Source organism: Zingiber officinale, chromosome 1A (genome assembly GCF_018446385.1).
Source record: "Zingiber officinale cultivar Zhangliang chromosome 1A, Zo_v1.1, whole genome shotgun sequence".
Taxonomy (NCBI): domain Eukaryota; kingdom Viridiplantae; phylum Streptophyta; class Magnoliopsida; order Zingiberales; family Zingiberaceae; genus Zingiber; species Zingiber officinale.
Window position 1 is genome coordinate 164,634,399 of NC_055987.1, and position 20,055 is coordinate 164,654,453.

The following is a 20,055-nucleotide window of genomic DNA, read 5'->3' on the forward strand; positions in this document are numbered from 1 at the left end:
AATGAATTATATAAAAGATAATTATTAATTAGAATTAGAGATTGATTGACTTAATGGTGGTTAATCTCAATGACGTCAAACTCTCACATCATGGATTAGCCCAATGACAACGACACGTTCACTAGTTTTGGCACCAAACGTTTATTTAAGTGCCAAATAACACTGAATAATAGCATATGTCACGTTGGTATTCCCCAACTGACTCAATCAATTGCATTCGCTAATCAACTTTGTCCTCCGCATCAAACCAAACTATTAAAAACAAAAACATACTACCTTGTTGCCTTGAACAATTCAACTAGATCGAACAAGTAAGAACCGTTCAACTCAACTCGGTCAATTGAGGTGATTCGTCCAACCTAATTGACCAAATTCAATTGAATTTATGCCGATTTAGCTTGCCTTGACCTTCCTCACAAATGTTCAACCTTATTTAGACCTAGTGCTCATTCAGTTTGATAAGTTTGCACAACTAGCTCAATGCTTCGTGCCACTAGCTAGATTTGCATAATGGTTTGAGCTTTTTTTTGTTCAACCTTTTTGGTTTGACAGACCTCTCCAAAAATCTTTACATTGGAGTTGCCCGTGGAAGACAATATTAATCTTAATGATTAGTCAATGGTAGCGTTGGATGATTAATTGAAGGCGTCTAATTAAGTTGGCTTTGATCATGAAGCCTAAATATGTCCATATGCTCTAATTAATTGCTCCCAATGTTCAAGAGAACACTAATTTTTGTCCGTGCTCTAATTAAATTCCGCACGATCGGACTTTGTTTCTAAGTGATTGCATGCCCTAACTTCTCTAAATAATTAAACCGCACACTTTATTTTTTAAATCACTAAATTATTTACCTATAAACAAATCTATCCATTATTTAATAATTTAAATATCATTTTGGAAAGTCAAGTGTATTTTTTTAATCTTTCCAAATATTAATTTCTTATTCCCTCTTATAAACAATACATAAATGCCAGCTTGAAAAACAATCAATAAAAAGGAAAAGGTTTGGCCTTCATTGATTGTCGTTGAGTGACAAGTGCAACGGCATAATGCCGGTTTATGTTCTATTCTATCGTAACAAAGCTCCTCTCTGATTTGATCATGCATTCATGTGCCTTCTGTTGCCTCGCACACAAGGGCAAGGCCCCTCCCTCCTCTTTCTTTATATCCATCTCTGCTTTTACCTCCTGTTTCTTATTTCTGAAAACGCTGTTTCTGTTCGCAGATTCTCCTTCAAAATCTATGTTTCTTCTGAAAAGTGAAAGAAAACACACTGTGAAAGTGTTTTCCAGAGGTGAGAGTGAGAGAGGAAAACAGCAGCGAGTGGGGAATGGAGATCTTGCCAGTTGCTGCTAGTAATAACTACAGACGCACGAGATGGCAGTGGAGGCGTTTGCTGCCAGAGTAACGACTGCCTCTTTGTCTACTTTGCCTTTGACAGCTTCACCTTTACCTTTTTCCTACTTTTTTTTCTTCACTCCTCACGTCCCACAAACAACCCGGCCTTGCTTCAGTTCAGTTGCTTCTCCCTTTGGTTTTGAATTTAGCCTTTTGTCCCCGGGAGGAAGCTGGAAACAACACCTCTGTTCTGTCCTCGAGCCACTGCAGTCGCAGCAGACAGTGGTCTGAGGTAAGACTGAAGAGCCTCCGACTCTTCTCCTCGTCCTTCTTTTTTCATCTTCATGCTTTTTTAATTATTTATATTTTGCTTGTTCTTCATGGTTCTCTGTATCTGTCTGTGTTTTCATTGAGTGTGCTTGCGGAATCATGGACTCGCCGCTTTTAGTTTTGTTCTTATGATCGTGTACAACTCGCTCTCTGTTTCTGAAACTGAGATTTGGTTTGTTTCTTCATTGCAGAATCATGAGCTTGTCAATTGAGAGTTTTTGATGTAATAATACTAGTGTTTGTTTGACTCGATGAGTCCTTGATTAATTACACGAAGAGATTGAGACTCCTTGCTCTGTGATCGGCCAAGAAAGTGAATCTCCATAGATTGGATGATGATCGGAGGCATCAGGGTGAGGGATTTCCCTTCTTGCTTCGGCGAGAGCGGAGTTCAGGTCTCCGATTCTTCGTCGTCTTCGGGGGGCAACAGCAAATCTGCCCAGAACCTCGTGACTTGCCTCTACCAAGCTCAGCTCTTCGGTCGTTCCTGCGCTATCAATGTGACCTGGAGCAAGAACCTGATGGGCCAAGGGCTCACCGTCGAGCTCGATGACTTAGCCGGCGAGTCGCCCTTCAAGGTAGAGATCAAGACATGGCTGTTCTCCAAGAGAAAGGGCTCCAAGAGCTCCGACGTGGAGGAAGGCAAGGTACACCTCTTTTGGGATCTCTCTGCGGCCAAGTTTGGCCCAGGGCCTGAGCCACTAGAAAGCTACTACGTCGCCGTCGTCGTCGATCGCGAGCTCGTCCTCCTGCTCGGCGATCTGACCCACGAAGCCTACCAGAAGACGAACGCCACCGCTCCTCCGTCCAACGCAGCGCTCATAGCCAAGAGGGAGCACATTTACGGCAGGAATTCCTACTCGACGAAGGCTCAATTCTGCGACAATGGCAACTCCCACGACGTTTCGATAGAGTGCGACACGCTCGGAGTGAAGGATCCATGCCTCGAGATATGCATCGACAGGAAAAGGGTGGTGCAGGTCAAGCGACTCGCGTGGAAATTCCGCGGGAACCAGACGATCCTCGTCGACGGCCTCCCCGTGGAGGTCTTCTGGGACGTCCACAGTTGGCTCTTCGGCCCCCCGAACAGGAGCGCCGCCGTCTTCATGTTTCAGACATGTCTTTCGGCAGAGAAATTCTTGCCTTGGTCTGCAACATCGCAGCTCCTGAAGCAACCTCAGCAGCAGAGCCTTGGTTTCTCTTTCATACTCTATGCTTGGAAAAGTGAACAGGTATAGAAAACAAGTAAAAGGAGTGAGTTAAGTCTACTTAATTAATACGTCTTTAATTGGTTTTCTTGAGTGCTGACAGAAATCGAAATCCAGTGCGAAACTTGTGTTAGTCAACGAGTGTGAAGTCCATTTACCTTCTGTTCTTGGATAAAGTGTGTGCATGAAATTAAAGTTTGATAGTTCGTTCATCATTAGCAGTTGTCTCTTGTTGTGATATGCGGCAAATGATACTGTTATCAGTTGTCTGATGTATAACGAAGCTTCGCTTGGAAATTTAAGATTCTTGAAAATTAAATAGCAAGATTAAATGCACGTAAACTGTCATTAAAACAAAATTAACATGAAGCAGAGAGCTATTTGCTGTTAGCATATGTCCCCGGGGCTCTAATATTACATTAAGATATTCAAATTATCATCTAAATATTCATGATTTGATATACGATACATAATGGTAAGATTTGATCATCGGGAGTCAAGAAGACGCGGTAATCAGAGGTTAAGGAGACGTGACAGTCAGAAGTCAAGAAAACATGACAGTTAAAAATCAAGGGGACGTGACAATTAGAAGTCAAGGGGACGTGACAGTCAAAAATTAGGGAAAAAAGAGGTAGGACCGTCTGACGACATCAGCGACATGGTTCCCAGTCTGGTTTTCACATACTAGGATCCCAAATCTGAGACACCTAGGTCTGAGACATGGTGGGAAGTTGGGGTGATGCTTGACCTGCTCCGACTGGTCGGGTTTCCACAGCTCGGTTATATCCAGGCCTAATCCTCCCAGTAGGCCAACTCCCGACCATCTCGAGCTTCCCATAGTCATACTTGGTTGGGACAGAATGTGCTACACGACAACAAGATTAGGGAATCGTAATCGCCTGTCAGAGAATAACTGTCGTATGTCAGGAAATATTCCAATGGTCTGCGGTCATCTGCGAATGGAACCTTCTTCCAGTCCATAAGAGGGTGTCACGCGTCCTCCATCACTAGACAGGTCCTGACACCCAACATTCTCTGACATCTGCCAAGCTCCAGAGGTACGCACTATCATATAAAAAGGGAGGTCCTCTCCCTTACGCAGGTACGCTCTCACACATTCGCACTTGTCTTCTACTTTTCTTTCTCCTTCCTACACTGTTTTTCTGGGGAAAAAGTACCTGACTTGAGCGTCGGAGGGCCTGCTCCATGGACTTTTTCCTAGTTTCTGGCCTCTAACGTCCCGCGTGCTTATCTTAGTGTGCGTAGAGCTCAAGTACCCCTAGCTTAGTCATCATTGTCCGTCAGTGCCACGTGGGGGTCCGTTCTTATGTGCGCATACGAGAAGGGTGTCCCAGTCGCCTCTCCGTTAACACCAGCAACAGCTCATCCGGCCTTTGTCTGACTCAGATTCCGGATAGGAACAATTTGGCGCTATCTGTGGGAATCTCCTTCACCTATTCTGGAGCGTGAAAATGGAGGACACTGGATGAATCAACGTGACCATGATGACAGGGGAGTATGAACTGTTCAAGGAGGCCAAGAGGCGAGCGGCTTTCAAAAAACAAACCACTGTTTCACGACCGTACAAGATACCTGTAGTTTCTAAGGACCCGACTCAGGTTTCTGATAGAGGATTTAAGAGGAAACAACCCAAGGAGTTCCCCCCGGTCTTTTATTGGGAACCTGGCCTGGACTATTACCACAAAGGTCTGGACTGTTATAATAAGAAAGAGCAACCGCAGGCTTCCATGGCGGAAAGCTCCCCGCCCAAGGACTCAAAAAAAGGGAATGCCATAGTCTTTAGGGAGGAGCCTTGAGGGGAGTCGGAGGAGCAAGTGCCCTTCTTTCTAAGGGTATTCGAGGAAAAGCTACCGAAGGGGTACAAGCCCCCAGCCATTGGAGAGTATGATGGTAGCAAGGATCCGGAGGATCATCTTCAGAAGTTTCGGAATGCTGTGCTGTTGCACCAATACAGCGACACCATTAAGTGCCTAGTGTTCTTGAACACACTGTTTGGCTCGACCCTGAAATGGTTCGATGGACTACTGAACGGATCGATTACCTGCTTTCATGACTTCAAGACTATTTTCCCGTGTCATTTCATCAGCAGCAGGAAGTATCAGAAGACAGACCACTGTCTCTTCACCCTCAAGCAAGGGTCTGCCGAGCCCTTGAGAAGCTATATCAAACGTTTTAACCAGGTGGCCCAGGACGTCCCGTCCGCTACCTCTGAAATATTGATGAGCGCATTCTCTCATGGATTGGTAGAAGGGGAGTTCTTTCGAGACCTCATTCGAGAGCTCGTGAAGAACTTCGATGAGATGCTAGGGAAGACCGCTAGTTACATCAATATAGAGGAAGCTTAGGCGGCTCGGCGGAAGGCAGACAAGACGCCTGCTTCAGCCAATAAATCAGAGAAAATGCCACCCAACCACCATCTCAGCCTCTTCCACACGCCTGGGATGCCTGCACGCCCTTCCCTCCCGGTCAGGATTCCAGGCCAGCACAACGAGTGGCAGTTGTTCAAGCCCCAAGGCCCGGTCAGTGGGGGCGACGTTATTGCACTTACCATAGATCTCACAAGTGATTGCTTCCAGTTTGCCCGTGACTCCCGACGTGCAGCTGAGTTGGCCCTACCTCCACATGAGATCGCGCCCAAGATTCAGAGGTTGTTGGCTGCCCAATAGCTCATAGCAGGTTAGTCTGGTAGATCCCTGCCCGATAATGCATGTCACGCCCCAAAGGAGTCTCTGCCAGACAAAAATCCGACAGAGTCTCCTCTGTACGGCTGACAATATGAAGCATCACTACAAGCAAAATACATCAGTCACATGCGGCTGGAATATTTATATACACAACCACGCAGTTATAATAACAGCTCACACGGCTGGAATGAAACAATCACAACCACGCAGTTATATATAAAACAGCCTACACGGCTGTACCAAAAACCAACACAGCGGAAAAACGAAAACGGAAAGCCCACACAAGACAAATAGATACAATGCATGCCGGCACGGCTTAAACAAAAATACAACACCAAAACTATAAGATAGCCACATGGCTATACACAAATACAATGCCAAAAATAAGAAAAGAATATACAAAGAAAGCAAGCGCGATCTTCGGATGTGACGTAGGACCCGGCAGACAGGATACTCCGAGCGACACCAACCATCTACAAGCTACCTGAAAACATAAATGTATACATGCGGTGGTGAGTATAGGTAACTCAGCGGGTAATATACAAGATAGTGCATGGTCAATAAACAAACATGGAGATCACAAGTATACAGTCTCAGTAGGGAATAAGAACATAATCATATTATCATAATCAATGCATCTGAACATACCCGACATAATAACCTGACATAAACTGTACAAACCACAACTAACATAATGACAGATACATACCCAATCTGGAATCGACACATGGTACAATGATCAGTAAACTCACCGGATCTGCAACAGATATACCCGTGACACCTGTGCAATATAAATACGACTGCATATACATGTAAAATAAATGGCATGTATGCAGCATGGCAACCAAATGCAACAACCATATCTCAATCAAGTGCAACAACGACAATCACATGCAACTAGTATCTACTAGGCATGTATGCAAATATAACCCCCAGATGCACCGTGCATCATATGCAAAAGTGCATGCATGCTCCATGGTCACCCCCGCCACCTCTCCGAACACCACGACCCCTGTATGGCAGAGAGGCTTGGGTCTGTGACGACTGTACTACCCTCCAGCCCACTATATAGTGGTCGAGGCGGACAGTCCGCTAATAGCTATCTAGCTAAATAGCATCAGGGTCCCTGACTGCTCACAACGCCGGATCTCACTAAACCTCGTGACCGGGTGGCACGACAGGACGAGTGGCAACTACTCTAGCTACCACTACCCATGAGTGACCGAGTGTGCGGCGCTAAACCAAACCAACTGATGACTCTCTCACCACAAGGGAGACAATGGTCATCAGATGCAATGAATGATGAACATAATATATATAAATAATCATCATCCATGCAACAACCCCAAACCTCATAAATACCTCCAACATGAGTATAATCGACATGATACCTCCACGTATCCCACCGAACATATGTACCCACTACACATGTATAATCAACCAAAACTCCAATAATCCCACCAAACACATGTACACAAAAATATAAGTACAATCAACATGTATCCTCCAATAAAAACACAACAGACATGTGTATATACTCCGAACATACAATCAACACAACTCCTCCAAAAGTACATGACAAATACGTATGTACACACCTCATGTAAATGCACGGTCAACAAGATGACTCCTATAACACATACCCACCTATGTACAGTCCACATCATATACCCCATCAGCATGGTAATACCAACAACCCGACAAACCCTACAAGACATACTCTACACGTGTAATCACAACAGAGTAGATATCAAGAGTGAAGACTGTATATGAATTACGTAGATCATCACCAGGGTCAAGCATAAGTATCATGCAGGAAAAACAGCAATCGATCATGGTATAAGATAAAACAGCCTAAACCATCACATAATAGCCATGCACTAAGATCAAGAAAAACTAAGTAGAGGCCAAGGAAGAAATACCCGCCTTAAAATGTAGATCGTGCCAAGTAATCCCGCGTCGAGACTCTCGTCCCGAATCCAAGTCCTGTGATCAATATATATATATTTTATTTAGCTAATTTCATATGAATTAAATAGCTAAATAAAATTCCTAACCCAATAGGACCACTCTAATCAAATATGATCCCTGACTAATCTTCCAAATAATCCTTAACCACCATATCTGATAACCCAACCAACAATCAATCCAATAATCCAAAGAATGATCACATAACAATCTATATCAACCAATCACCATATCCACAAATCCCAACCTAATACAAACCCCAATCAATCAACACATACCAATAACGATCATGTTTATCTCCACCTAATGATCCAAATCCAATACGATAATAAATCCATCCTTAATCCACTCCTTCTAAAACCAAACATAATCCACAATAACCTATCATAAAATCAAATCTTTATCATAAATCCACATCAACCTAACCTCATCATCAACAACTAACCAAACAATCACATAATAACACATACTAATGAAACTAACCGAAATACTTCATTGGAACATCAATTACCTTGGGAGGCAATAGCAAATCCAGCAGCCCACAACCCTATGTCTCCCTGTCCATAAGCTACAAGAGTACACACACACCTATCCTTCCAAGAATCAATCCAAAACTCAATTTTGCAACATACTAATAGAATACCTAAGGTACAACACTAGAAGAGCACTGACCTTGCAGTATGGCAGCAATTCCAATAGCTCAGCAACCCTACAACTCACTGCCAAGAAGCTACAAAGAATACCCACAACCAATTCATCCAAGAATTAATCCATAAATCCATTCATATAGCAAAGGATTTGTTAAAACCCTAATTCACAGCACTAACTCACCTCAACAGAATCTTACCTCAATCCAGATGCCCCCAACCAATGATTTGTTATTGGAGAAGAGTGCTGCCGGAAATGTTGGCCGGAGCTAGGGCATGGCTACATCAAGTCTGCCCCAATGATGGAAAGGAAATGGAGGATGCCTAGAAGTGTTTCGGTGCACAGGTACTGCGACGAGGATCCGGAGCTAGGGATCCGATTCTTGCCCTTGGCCAAGATCAAGCCGTGCTGCGGCGGCGCCTTGGATCAAGAAGAGGGTTGCGGACCTGAAGCTAGGGCTCGGGAAGCAGTGGCCAACATCAGCTGCTCATGGGCGTCCGGCGATCGACTAATCGGAGCAGCATGGCGTCGGCGACACGGGTTAGGGGAAGAATCGCGAGGAAAAGGGCGGGGAGGATCGCGCCGCCTGGTAGCCAAAAGGGGCTTGGCGTTGCTGAGGCATGCAGAGGGGAGGTCGCTGCCGGCGATGAACTCGTGGTGGCCGGCGATCGGGCGAGGAGAAGTCGCGAGAGAGGGGCTCGGCAGAAGGAAGCTCGTGCGAGGGGGAGAAGAAATCGGGGAAGGGAATTTAGGGAATCAAAATTTAAACCTAGGTTAAAAGTTAATTAAACCTTATAAATCCTTAATTAACTCCCATTTAAATGGGTATCCCTAACAGGCCTCCTCTGTACCCGGAATCCATCCCCTCAAAACGGATCATACGGGCTCCCTTTAAATCCAAAAAAATTTCTAAAAATTCCTGAAAAATCCAATAAGATTTTTCGTCCAATAATATTTATTATTAAATTTTAGGATATCTTACAATGCAGGACAAAGAAGTCAGCAACCCGGTCACAACCAGGAGCCAGGAGAAGTCCGGGAAGAGGAAAACATGGGAAACACGACCATCTGAGAGATTGACATGATCTCCGGAGGGCCCATAGATGGAGATTCCACTAGAGCTCAGAAATCTCATGAGCGCCGCTTGGAGATACACGCTGTAGGATGCAGCCGAGAACAAGCTACAAGGCCCATCATCAGCTTTGGGTTGCAAGACATGGAGGGGCTGGAGCTTCTTCACGATGATGCCCTAACAATCAAAGTTGTCATCGCCAACAATCGCATGGCTAGAGTTTTTATTAATACCAGAAGCTCTGTCAACGTACTGTTCAAGAGTGCATTCGAGGGCATGCAAATCGACGGTAGTGAACTCCAACCCATTGATACTTCATTATACGATTTCACCGGCAATGAAGTATGACCCATGGGCCAGATCAAGCTAGCCATATCTTTGGGTAGCAAGCCCCTAGTGAGGACGTAGAGGAGCACCTTCATAGTGGTGGATTCACCGTCCTCATACAACGTCATCTTGGGGAGACTGGCATTACACGAGTTCCGGGTGGTAGTCTCCACTTTCCACTATAAGATTAAGTTCCCTATAGGAGACCAGGTCGGGGAAGTCAGATGTAACGCCCTGCCCCTTCCTGCCTAAGCTGACGGGGGTTACTTATCTTTTCTTCTTAAAACAGCGGAAATGTCACGCCCCCAAAGGAGTCCCTGCCAGACAAAAATCCGACAGCATCTTCCCTGTACCGGTGACAATATGAAGCATCACTACAAACAAAATATACATCAGCCACATGCGGCTGGAATATTTATATACACAACCACGCAGTTATAATAACAGCCCACACGGCTGGAATGAAACAATCACAACCTCGCAGTTATATATAAAACAGCCCACACGGCTGTACCAAAAACCAACACAGCGGAAAAACGAAAACGGAAAGCCCACACAAGACAAATAGATACAATGCATGCCGGCACTGCTTAAACACAAATACAACACCAAAAGAATAAGATAGCCACATGGCTAAACATAAATACAATGCCACGAATAAGAAAAGAATATACAATAGAAAACGAACACAGTCTTCGGATGTGACGTAGGACCCGGCAGACAGGATACTCCGAGCGACACCAACCATCTACAGGCTACCTGAAAACATAAATGTATACATGCGGTGGTGAGTATAGGTAACTCAGCGGGTAATAGAAAAGATAGTGCATAGTCCATAAACAACATGAGATCACAAGTATACAGTCTCAGTAGGGAATAAGAACATGATCATACTATCATAATCAATGCATCTGAACATACCTGACATAATAATCTGACATAAACTGTACAAACCCCAACTAACATAATGACAGATACATACCCAATCTGGAATCGACACATGGTACAATGATCAGTAAACTCACCGGATCGGCAACAGATATACCCGTGACACCTATGCAATATAAGTACGACTGCATATACATGTAAAATAAATGACATGTATGCAGCATGACAACCAAATGCAACAATCATATCGCAAACAAATGTAACATACCACAAACACATGCAACTAGTATCTAGTAGGCATGTATGCAAATATATCTCCAAAGATACACCGCGCATCAAATGCAAAAGTGCATGCATGCTCCATGGTCACCCCCGTCACCTCTCCGAACACCACGACCCCTGTATGGCCGAGAGGCTTGGGTCTGTGACGACTGTACTACCCTCCATCCCACTATATAGTGGTCGAGGCGGACAGTCCGCTAGTAGCTATCTAACTACATAGCATCAGGGTCCCTGACTGCTCACAACGCCGGATCTCACTAAACCTCGTGACCGGGTGGCACGACAGGACTAGCAGCAACTGCTCCAACTACCACTACCCATGAGTGGCCGAGTGTGCGGCGCTAAACCAAACCAACTGATGACTCTCTCACCACAAGGGAGACAATGGTCATCAGATGCAATGAATGATGAACATGATATATATATATATAATCATCATCCATGCAATAACTCTAAACCTCATAAATACCTCCAACATGAGTATAATCGTCATGATACCTCCACGTATCCCACCAAACATATGTACACACTACACATGTATAATCAACCAAAAATCTCCAATAATCCCACCAGACACATGTACACAAAAGATAAGTACAATCAACATGTATCCTCCAATAACAATACAACAGACATGTGTATATACTCTAAACATACAATCAACACAACTCCTCCAAAAGTACATGACAAATACGTATGTACACACCACATGTAAATGTACGGTCAACAAGATAACTCCTATGACACATACCCATCTATGTACAGTCCACATCATACACCCAATCAGCATGGTAATACCAACAACCCGACAATCCCTACAAGGCATACTCTACACGTGTAATCACAACAGAATAGATATCAAGAGTAGAGACTGTATATGAATTAAATAGATCATCTCTAAGCTCAAGCAAAAGTAACAAGCAGGAAAAACAGCAACCGAACACGATATAAGGTAAAGTAACCTAATCCGTCAAACAACAACCATGCACTAAGCTCAAAGAAAATACATAGAGGCAAAGGAAGAAATACCCGCCTTTATACGTAGATCGTGTCTAGAACAAATCCCCCATCGTGATGATCATCCTATATAAAAGGCCTGCATCAATCAATATATATATTTTATTTAGCTAAATCCATAAGAATTAAAATAGCTAAATAAAATCTCTATCCCAATTGGATAACTCCACTCAAATTTGATCTCTGATTGATCCTCCAAATAATCCTTAATCCAACTCCTTCTAGATCCAAACAAAGTATACAACATATTAATAAATCCAAAACTCACTAATCAACACTTCTTAAATCCAACTCATTATCATCATCCAACAACTCCAATAATCCTCAATTAACACAATCATTTAATTCAATAACAAATCTATTTCTTAATTACCAATCCGCCACATCCGATAATCAATCAATCCATCAACTAATTAGCCAAAACAATACTTACAACTAGAAGTAAAATCTTAATCCTTAATCCACCATAATTCATTCAATCCACATCACACCACTCATACATCTAAGCAAGCACAAAGCCCTACAACCCATAAAAAAAACCTAATCGCGTAACATACTAATAAGAAAATTAGAAGTACATCACTGGAATGCACTCACCTTGAGATGAGGCAGCTAAATCCAGTACCTCACAGCTCTACACCCACTGCCCCAGAAGCTACAAACACACCATAACCAATTTCTTCCAAGAAACAATCCAAGACAATTACACTACAGTGATTTTGTTGAAAACTCTACCAAATAGAACTTTGCTCACCTCAAACCAACCTCCATCTCATCCCCTGAGATCCTAACAGCCGCAAGAATGGAACCAGTAGTGATCGGCACAAGGGTAGATCCACAGTACAGATCCAATGCTTCCTCTAATCCAAAAACAAGTAGATCATCACAAACAAAACCAATTACACAAGAATCCTTAAATCCACAGAATTTCCCGACAACCTTACCTCAATCGATCACCTACAGCTGATGTCGTGCAATCCACCTTAGCTGGTGATGATTGGCAATGCCCTCCAATGAACAGATCAATGAGGAGCACCAAAAGGGCCACGATCAGTGGGGAATAAGGCGAATCCCTTCTCCTCGCCGTGCCCTAGCTTCGCCGAGTCACTGCCGCATGCGCACAAGCACAGCCTAGGAGGAGATCGCTGCGTCGGAGATGGTCGGAGCCATCAAGATTTGGTGACGTTTTCCCCCTGATGACGTGACGAAGCCGAGATTGCTGGGGAAGCCGTCGGCATTGGGTCATCCGTGCGCGAGAGAGAACGAAGAGAGCGTCGCGAGAGGGAGAGCATCAACTGCTCTCACGCAGCCGGAGTCGTTGCCCTAGCCCCACACGAAGGAAGGGGCCGACAATCCCAAGCTCTGCATCGGGGAATCGTGAGGAAGAGGATGAGAATCGACACGATGCGGAGAGAGGAGAAGAAACGGGTTTGGGTGAGAAGAAGGAATCGGGGGAAATTAATTAAATACCTAGGGTTAGCCCAATTTAATTCAAAGTTCACTCCTTAATCAACTCCCACTTAAATTGGGTATTCCAAACAGGCTTTCTCTATACCCTGAATCCATCCTCTCAAAACGGGTCATACGGACTCCGGTTAAATAACAAAAAATTTCTAAAAATTTCTGAAAAATCCAATAAGATTTTTCGTCCAATAAATTTATTATTTAATTTTGCGATATCTTACATTCTCCCCCACTAATAAAAATTTGGTCCCCAAATTTATTGCTCAACTCAGGGATCCTCATCCAAGGGTAATAACCAAACAACATCCTCATCCATTACTCCACCCTAGCATCATAAACATATCTCCAAACATGATCATCCACCTCCAAGTTAATAGTGATGACTATGAGCTCACATTGCTTCTGCTAGTCCCTTACTGCCATCTAGCCAAATATGAATAAATCAACTACCTCGGAAATCCAAAATCCAATATCATCAGATCCTCCAACATCTGTATAGGATGCTCAAACTATCCATCAATCTGAGGTAAAAATATATATATATATATATATACTAAAGTGAAACTCCTAATCCAAAGTCTGCTGTAACCATAATCAAAACCATGACATGAAATCACTGATCTCCATCCAATACAACCCTCAGAGATATACCATAAGGTCCGATAATCTCTCCACCGTATAATCCAAATAATCAATCCAAAAGAATCTGTCCTACAAATCGATAGCTAGGGAGCAAGTCGTCGCCCAACAATGATTACCCAAACCAACATATCCTCTCCAAGTCCTGGATAATCCCACAACAAAATCCGTCATAACATGCTCCCAACTTCACTTCAGTATCCAAATCAACGGAGATAATCCTACTAATCACTGATGTTCAGCCTCCACTTGTTGACATAATAAACATCAAGTTACAAAATCCGCGATGTCTTTCTTCATATCGTTCCACCCATCAGAATGCTCTCAGTCTCCCTACATCAGGTGTCAACCGAATGTATCACAAATCCAAATCAATATGTTTCCTGCAGTAACTCCTCCCGGATAAGAAGTGACTCAGAAACACACATAACCTCCCACGAAGAAAGAGAATCTAATTCTCATTACCTGAGAATTCTACTTACCAGCACAAGACTACACTGCTCATGCTACATCGGAACTGCACTAAATCCTAGGTACAATACATCTGTGTAGAGTACAAATCCGTCTACACTAGAAAGCATAACTAGGATAGTGCGGTTAACAACTTTTCGTTTCAACTCCTGAAACTGATCTCATACGCATCTATCCAGGAAAATTCCATACCCATCCTAGACAGTCCAGTCAACGGCGTAATAATGCTGGAGTAACCCTCAATCAATCTCCGGTAATATCCAGCCAGACCACGAAAGGAACAGCGAACCTCCAGCATAGACTACGCCTACTCCCAACTGATAACAGTCTCTATCTCCTGTGGATCCACCGATATCCTCTACTAAACACAACGTGTCCCAAAAACTCGCAGAAGATAATTACAATACGTACTACTGAACCTCACATATAGATGTTCCCGTCGAAACATCTCTAGAACTATGCGAAGATAGTGTACGTGATCCACCTTGGATCGAAAATAGATCGCAACATCGTCAATGAAGACAATGAAAACTGATCCAAATATCCTAGAAATACCAAGTACATTGAGTCCATGAAAACATCTAGGGCACAGTATGCCTAAATGGTAACACCAAAGTCTCAGAATATACGTACAATAGGCTCACTCAACCATAAGATCAACAACAGCAAGTCTGTAATTTAATCACCAACTATAAATCACCAAATCCATAAATATCACACATGTGCTACTCCTCATGTCACTATCAACATTAATCGCCAAATAATAGATCATCAAACTAAATATCCACCAATAGGTCATCAACAAATAACATATCATCACACATGATCTCCTAATATCTATCAATCTCCAATCATCCTCAACATCAATCAGTCATACCAGATAGTCTCATAAACAAAGATAGAGTCAAAGGAAAGTATCCAACCTTCAACCCCCACTACCAACAAACTAAACGTATCCCAAAAAGGTCTGCCAAATCTCATCATCTCATCCTTTCCGATAATCGAATATCTACAGTAGAGGAATGTAAATCCAAAGTCAAAGTGTCACACAATCCCCTGACTAAAAATCTACCCATCAAGAGAGTATCTCCACCACCCTCATAATCATCCTATATATGTCCCTCGACAAATATCGATAAAAGGTCAAACCCTCTAATATGAGATATAAACTACAAGATATGGTAAAATGATCACGTGGTCAAGGTCTTGAGCCATCTGATAGAGACAATGTTAGCCGAGTCGTCTAACCATTGTCTTGTACCCCATCATACTGTGATTGCTCCACCCTGAGGTTCAGCCACCTCCAGTATCGAGCAATGAACACAAAGATAGAGGAATGCTACAACTAAATAGCTTATCACAATATCCATCAATCGACGCTCTACCCCTCGAAGATCATCCTCTGAAATCATACCTAGTTATGATCAGAACTCCTAGGTATTACTCAACTAATACCACTTCCTCCGTCTAATTACAGGTCGTAGATCACTAGATACATCAAGGATATCTAACTGCATCAGATAGGTCTATGAGTCAGGATCTCCCATGGAGACACTTTAGGCGAGTCTACTAGTCATCGCCTTAAAACCCATCCTGCTATCAAAAGAAGTAGAAAATTACTCTCTCTCCAAACACCTCAAGGAAATCACTAAGTGATATCCTAATCTCCAAAAAGCATTCTCTGCTTCCTCCTTCACGTGGTACTGGGTCACGTAAAGGTTAAGCAGCTAACTTCAACTTTCTCACGTCAGTACAAATCATATATCCAAATGTACTGTCCAACTCATACACCCCAGTAATGGATGTATCTCATAAGTGTTAAGCATATAGCCTTACACTTTTCCCACATTAATGGAGGTATCATATCCAAATGTACCTTCTAAGTCATCCTATCAGGTACAGACAACCCATGGTCAAAGTCCCCATGGAATAGGATATGACAATCCTCTACAAGCTAACCAAGCCGACAATGGTATACGGCAAGTCAGTCCGTCCCATGACTGCACAAGTCATGTACTCAAGTATGTCTCCCAAAATACCTAACCCAGCACGAGTATCCCAAAGATAGGCGTCTCTAAAAATAGAGTAAGTCAATCCCCTACTGGTCGGACCAATAAAATCAATCGATCAACACTATCTGATCCAACAAGAGTAAATCAATCATCCACTGATGAAACTAACTAAGGTAAAATCAATCCACCACTACCCAAGTCAACGAAAGTAATCTACTAACCTAACCAACATGAGTAAAACAGTACGCCACTGACAAAACCAACTAAGTCAATCCTCAACAGGAGTAAACCGGTACTCTACTAACTGAGTCAACATGGGTATACCGATATCATTCACTACACAACTAATGATAACCGAGACTGGTATGTGACTCTAAATCTCAACCAACTAATAGTATCAGTAACTAACACAAGTGGTAGTATGATATAACAAATCCCTTGAGACTGTAATCCTTGATCTCCATTAGGTCAACCGTGATCAGTGATTGACCCAACACATGAAATGCATGATACAATCAACTAGGCAACTACTAACAAGAGAACACTAACACACATCATAACTATATGGGCAACAATACATACACCAACAGAAATGCATGATAACAATATGTAAACATACCTCCTATAGCCTGGAGATGTCCTGCTGCTGCCTGGTCCCAAAACCCGAAAAGTCACATCAAGAAAGCCGAATCACGAAATCCACAAACACGAATAACAAGCATCGAACCTGCTCTGATACCAAAAATTGGTATCAGATAAATCTCGAAAATCCAAAACAAAAACAAAACAGGCATCAAACCTCGCCCTGATACCACTAAATTGTCACGCCCCCAAATGAGTCCCTGCCAGACAAAAATCCGACAGCATCTCCCCTGTACCGGTGACAATATGAAGCATCACTACAAACAAAATATACATCAGCCACATGCGGCTGGAATATTTATATACACAACCACGCAGTTATAATAACAACCCACACGGTTGGAATGAAATAATCACAACCACGCAGTTATATATAAAACAGCCCACACGGCTGTACCAAAAACCAACACAGCGGAAAAACGAAAACGGAAAGCCCACACAAGACAAATAGATACAATGCATGCCGGCACGGCTTAAACACAAATACAACACCAAAAGAATAAGATAGTCACATGGCTAAACACAAATACAATGCCACGAATAAGAAAAGAATATACAATAGAAAACGAACACAGTCTTCGGATGTGACGTAGGACCCGGCAGACAGGATACTCCGAGCGACACCAACCATCTACAGGCTACCTGAAAACATAAATGTATACATGCGGTGGTGAGTATAGGTAACTCAGCGGGTAATAGAAAAGATAGTGCATAGTCCATAAACAACATGGAGATCACAAGTATACAGTCTCAGTAGGGAATAAGAACATGATCATACTATCATAATCAATGCATCTGAACATACCTGACATAATAATCTGACATAAACTGTACAAACCCCAACTAACATAATGACAGATACATACATAATCTGGAATCGACACATGGTACAATGATCAGTAAACTCACCGGATCGGCAACAGATATACCCGTGACACCTGTGCAATATAAGTACGACTGCATATACATGTAAAATAAATGATATGTATGCAGCATGGCAACCAAATGCAACAATCATATCGCAAACAAATGCAACATACCACAAACACATGCAACTAGTATCTAGTAGGCATGTATGCAAATATATCTCCAAAGATACACCGCGCATCAAATGCAAAAGTGCATGCATGCTCCATGGTCACCCCCGCCACCTCTCCGAACACCACGACCCCTGTATGGCCGAGAGGCTTGGGTCTGTGACGACTGTACTACCCTCCATCCCACTATATAGTGGTCGAGGCGGATAGTCCGCTAGTAGCTATCTAACTACATAGCATCAGGGTCCCTGACTGCTCACAACGCCGGATCTCACTAAACCTCGTGACCGGGTGGCACGACAGGACTAGCAGCAACTGCTCCAACTACCACTACCCATGAGTGGCCGAGTGTGCGGCGCTAAACCAAACCAACTGACGACTCTCTCACCACAAGGGAGACAATGGTCATCAGATGCAATGAATGATGAACATGATATATATATATATAATCATCATCCATGCAATAACTCTAAACCTCATAAATACCTCCAACATGAGTATAATCGTCATGATACCTCCACGTATCCCACCAAACATATGTACACACTACACATGTATAATCAACCAAAAATCTCCAATAATCCCACCAGACACATGTACACAAAAGATAAGTACAATCAACATGTATCCTCCAATAACAATACAACAGACATGTGTATATACTCTAAACATACAATCAACACAACTCCTCCAAAAGTACATGACAAATACGTATGTACACACCACATGTAAATGTACGGTCAACAAGATAACTCCTATGACACATACCCATCTATGTACAGTCCACATCATACACCCAATCAGCATGGTAATACCAACAACCCGACAATCCCTACAAGGCATACTCTACACGTGTAATCACAACAGAGTAGATATCAAGAGTAGAGACTATATATGAATTAAATAGATCATCTCTAAGCTCAAGCAAAAGTAACAAGCAGGAAAAACAGCAACCGAACACGATATAAGGTAAAGTAACCTAATCCGTCAAACAACAACCATGCACTAAGCTCAAAGAAAATACATAGAGGCAAAGGAAGAAATACCCGCCTTTATACGTAGATCGTGTCTAGAACAAATCCCCCATCGTGATGATCATCCTATATAAAAGGCCTGCATCAATCAATATATATATTTTATTTAGCTAAATCTATAAGAATTAAAATAGCTAAATAAAATCTCTATCCCAATTGGATAACTCCACTCAAATTTGATCTCTGATTGATCCTCCAAATAATCCTTAATCCAACTCCTTCTAGATCCAAACAAAGTATACAACATATTAATAAATCCAAAACTCACTAATCAACACTTCTTAAATCCAACTCATTATCATCATCCAACAACTCCAATAATCCTCAATTAACACAATCATTTAATTCAATAACAAATCTATTTCTTAATTACCAATCCGCCACATCCGATAATCAATCAATCCATCAACTAATTAGCCAAAACAATACTTACAACTAGAAGTAAAATCTTAATCCTTAATCCACCATAATTCATTCAATCCACATCACACCACTCATACATCTAAGCAAGCACAAAGCCCTACAACCCATAAAAAAAACCTAATCGCGTAACATACTAATAAGAAAATTAGAAGTACATCACTGGAATGCACTCAACTTGAGATGAGGCAGCTAAATCCAGTACCTCACAGCTCTACACCCGCTGCCCCAGAAGCTACAAACACACCATAACCAATTTCTTCCAAGAAACAATCCAAGACAATTACACTACAGTGATTTTGTTGAAAACTCTACCAAATAGAACTTTGCTCACCTCAAACCAACCTCCATCTCATCCCCTGAGATCCTAACAGCCGCAAGAATGGAACCAGTAGTGATCGGCACAAGGGTAGATCCACAGTACAGATCCAATGCTTCCTCTAATCCAAAAACAAGTAGATCATCACAAACAAAACCAATTACACAAGAATCCTTAAATCCACAGAATTTCCCGACAACCTTACCTCAATCGATCACCTACAGCTGATGT

The 20,055-nt window shown here is 42.6% G+C and overlaps 1 protein-coding gene across 1 annotated transcript; it reads left to right on the forward strand.

Annotated features, from left to right (window-relative positions):
- The first annotated feature begins 1,223 nt into the window (after nt 1–1,223).
- On the forward strand, nt 1,224–3,055 carry LOC122012047. The gene is made up of 2 exons (XM_042568498.1): nt 1,224–1,633; nt 1,863–3,055. The coding sequence occupies exon 2, from the start codon at nt 2,004–2,006 to the stop codon at nt 2,907–2,909; it is 906 nt and encodes a 301-aa protein (XP_042424432.1). The 5' UTR covers nt 1,224–1,633; nt 1,863–2,003; the 3' UTR covers nt 2,910–3,055.
- Nucleotides 3,056–20,055: the final 17,000 nt, after the last annotated feature.

Bases quoted from the DNA above. Each gene is read 5' to 3' on its own strand.
- LOC122012047 (XM_042568498.1), top strand. From the start codon at position 2,004: ATGATGATCGGAGGCATCAGGGTGAGGGATTTCCCTTCTTGCTTCGGC.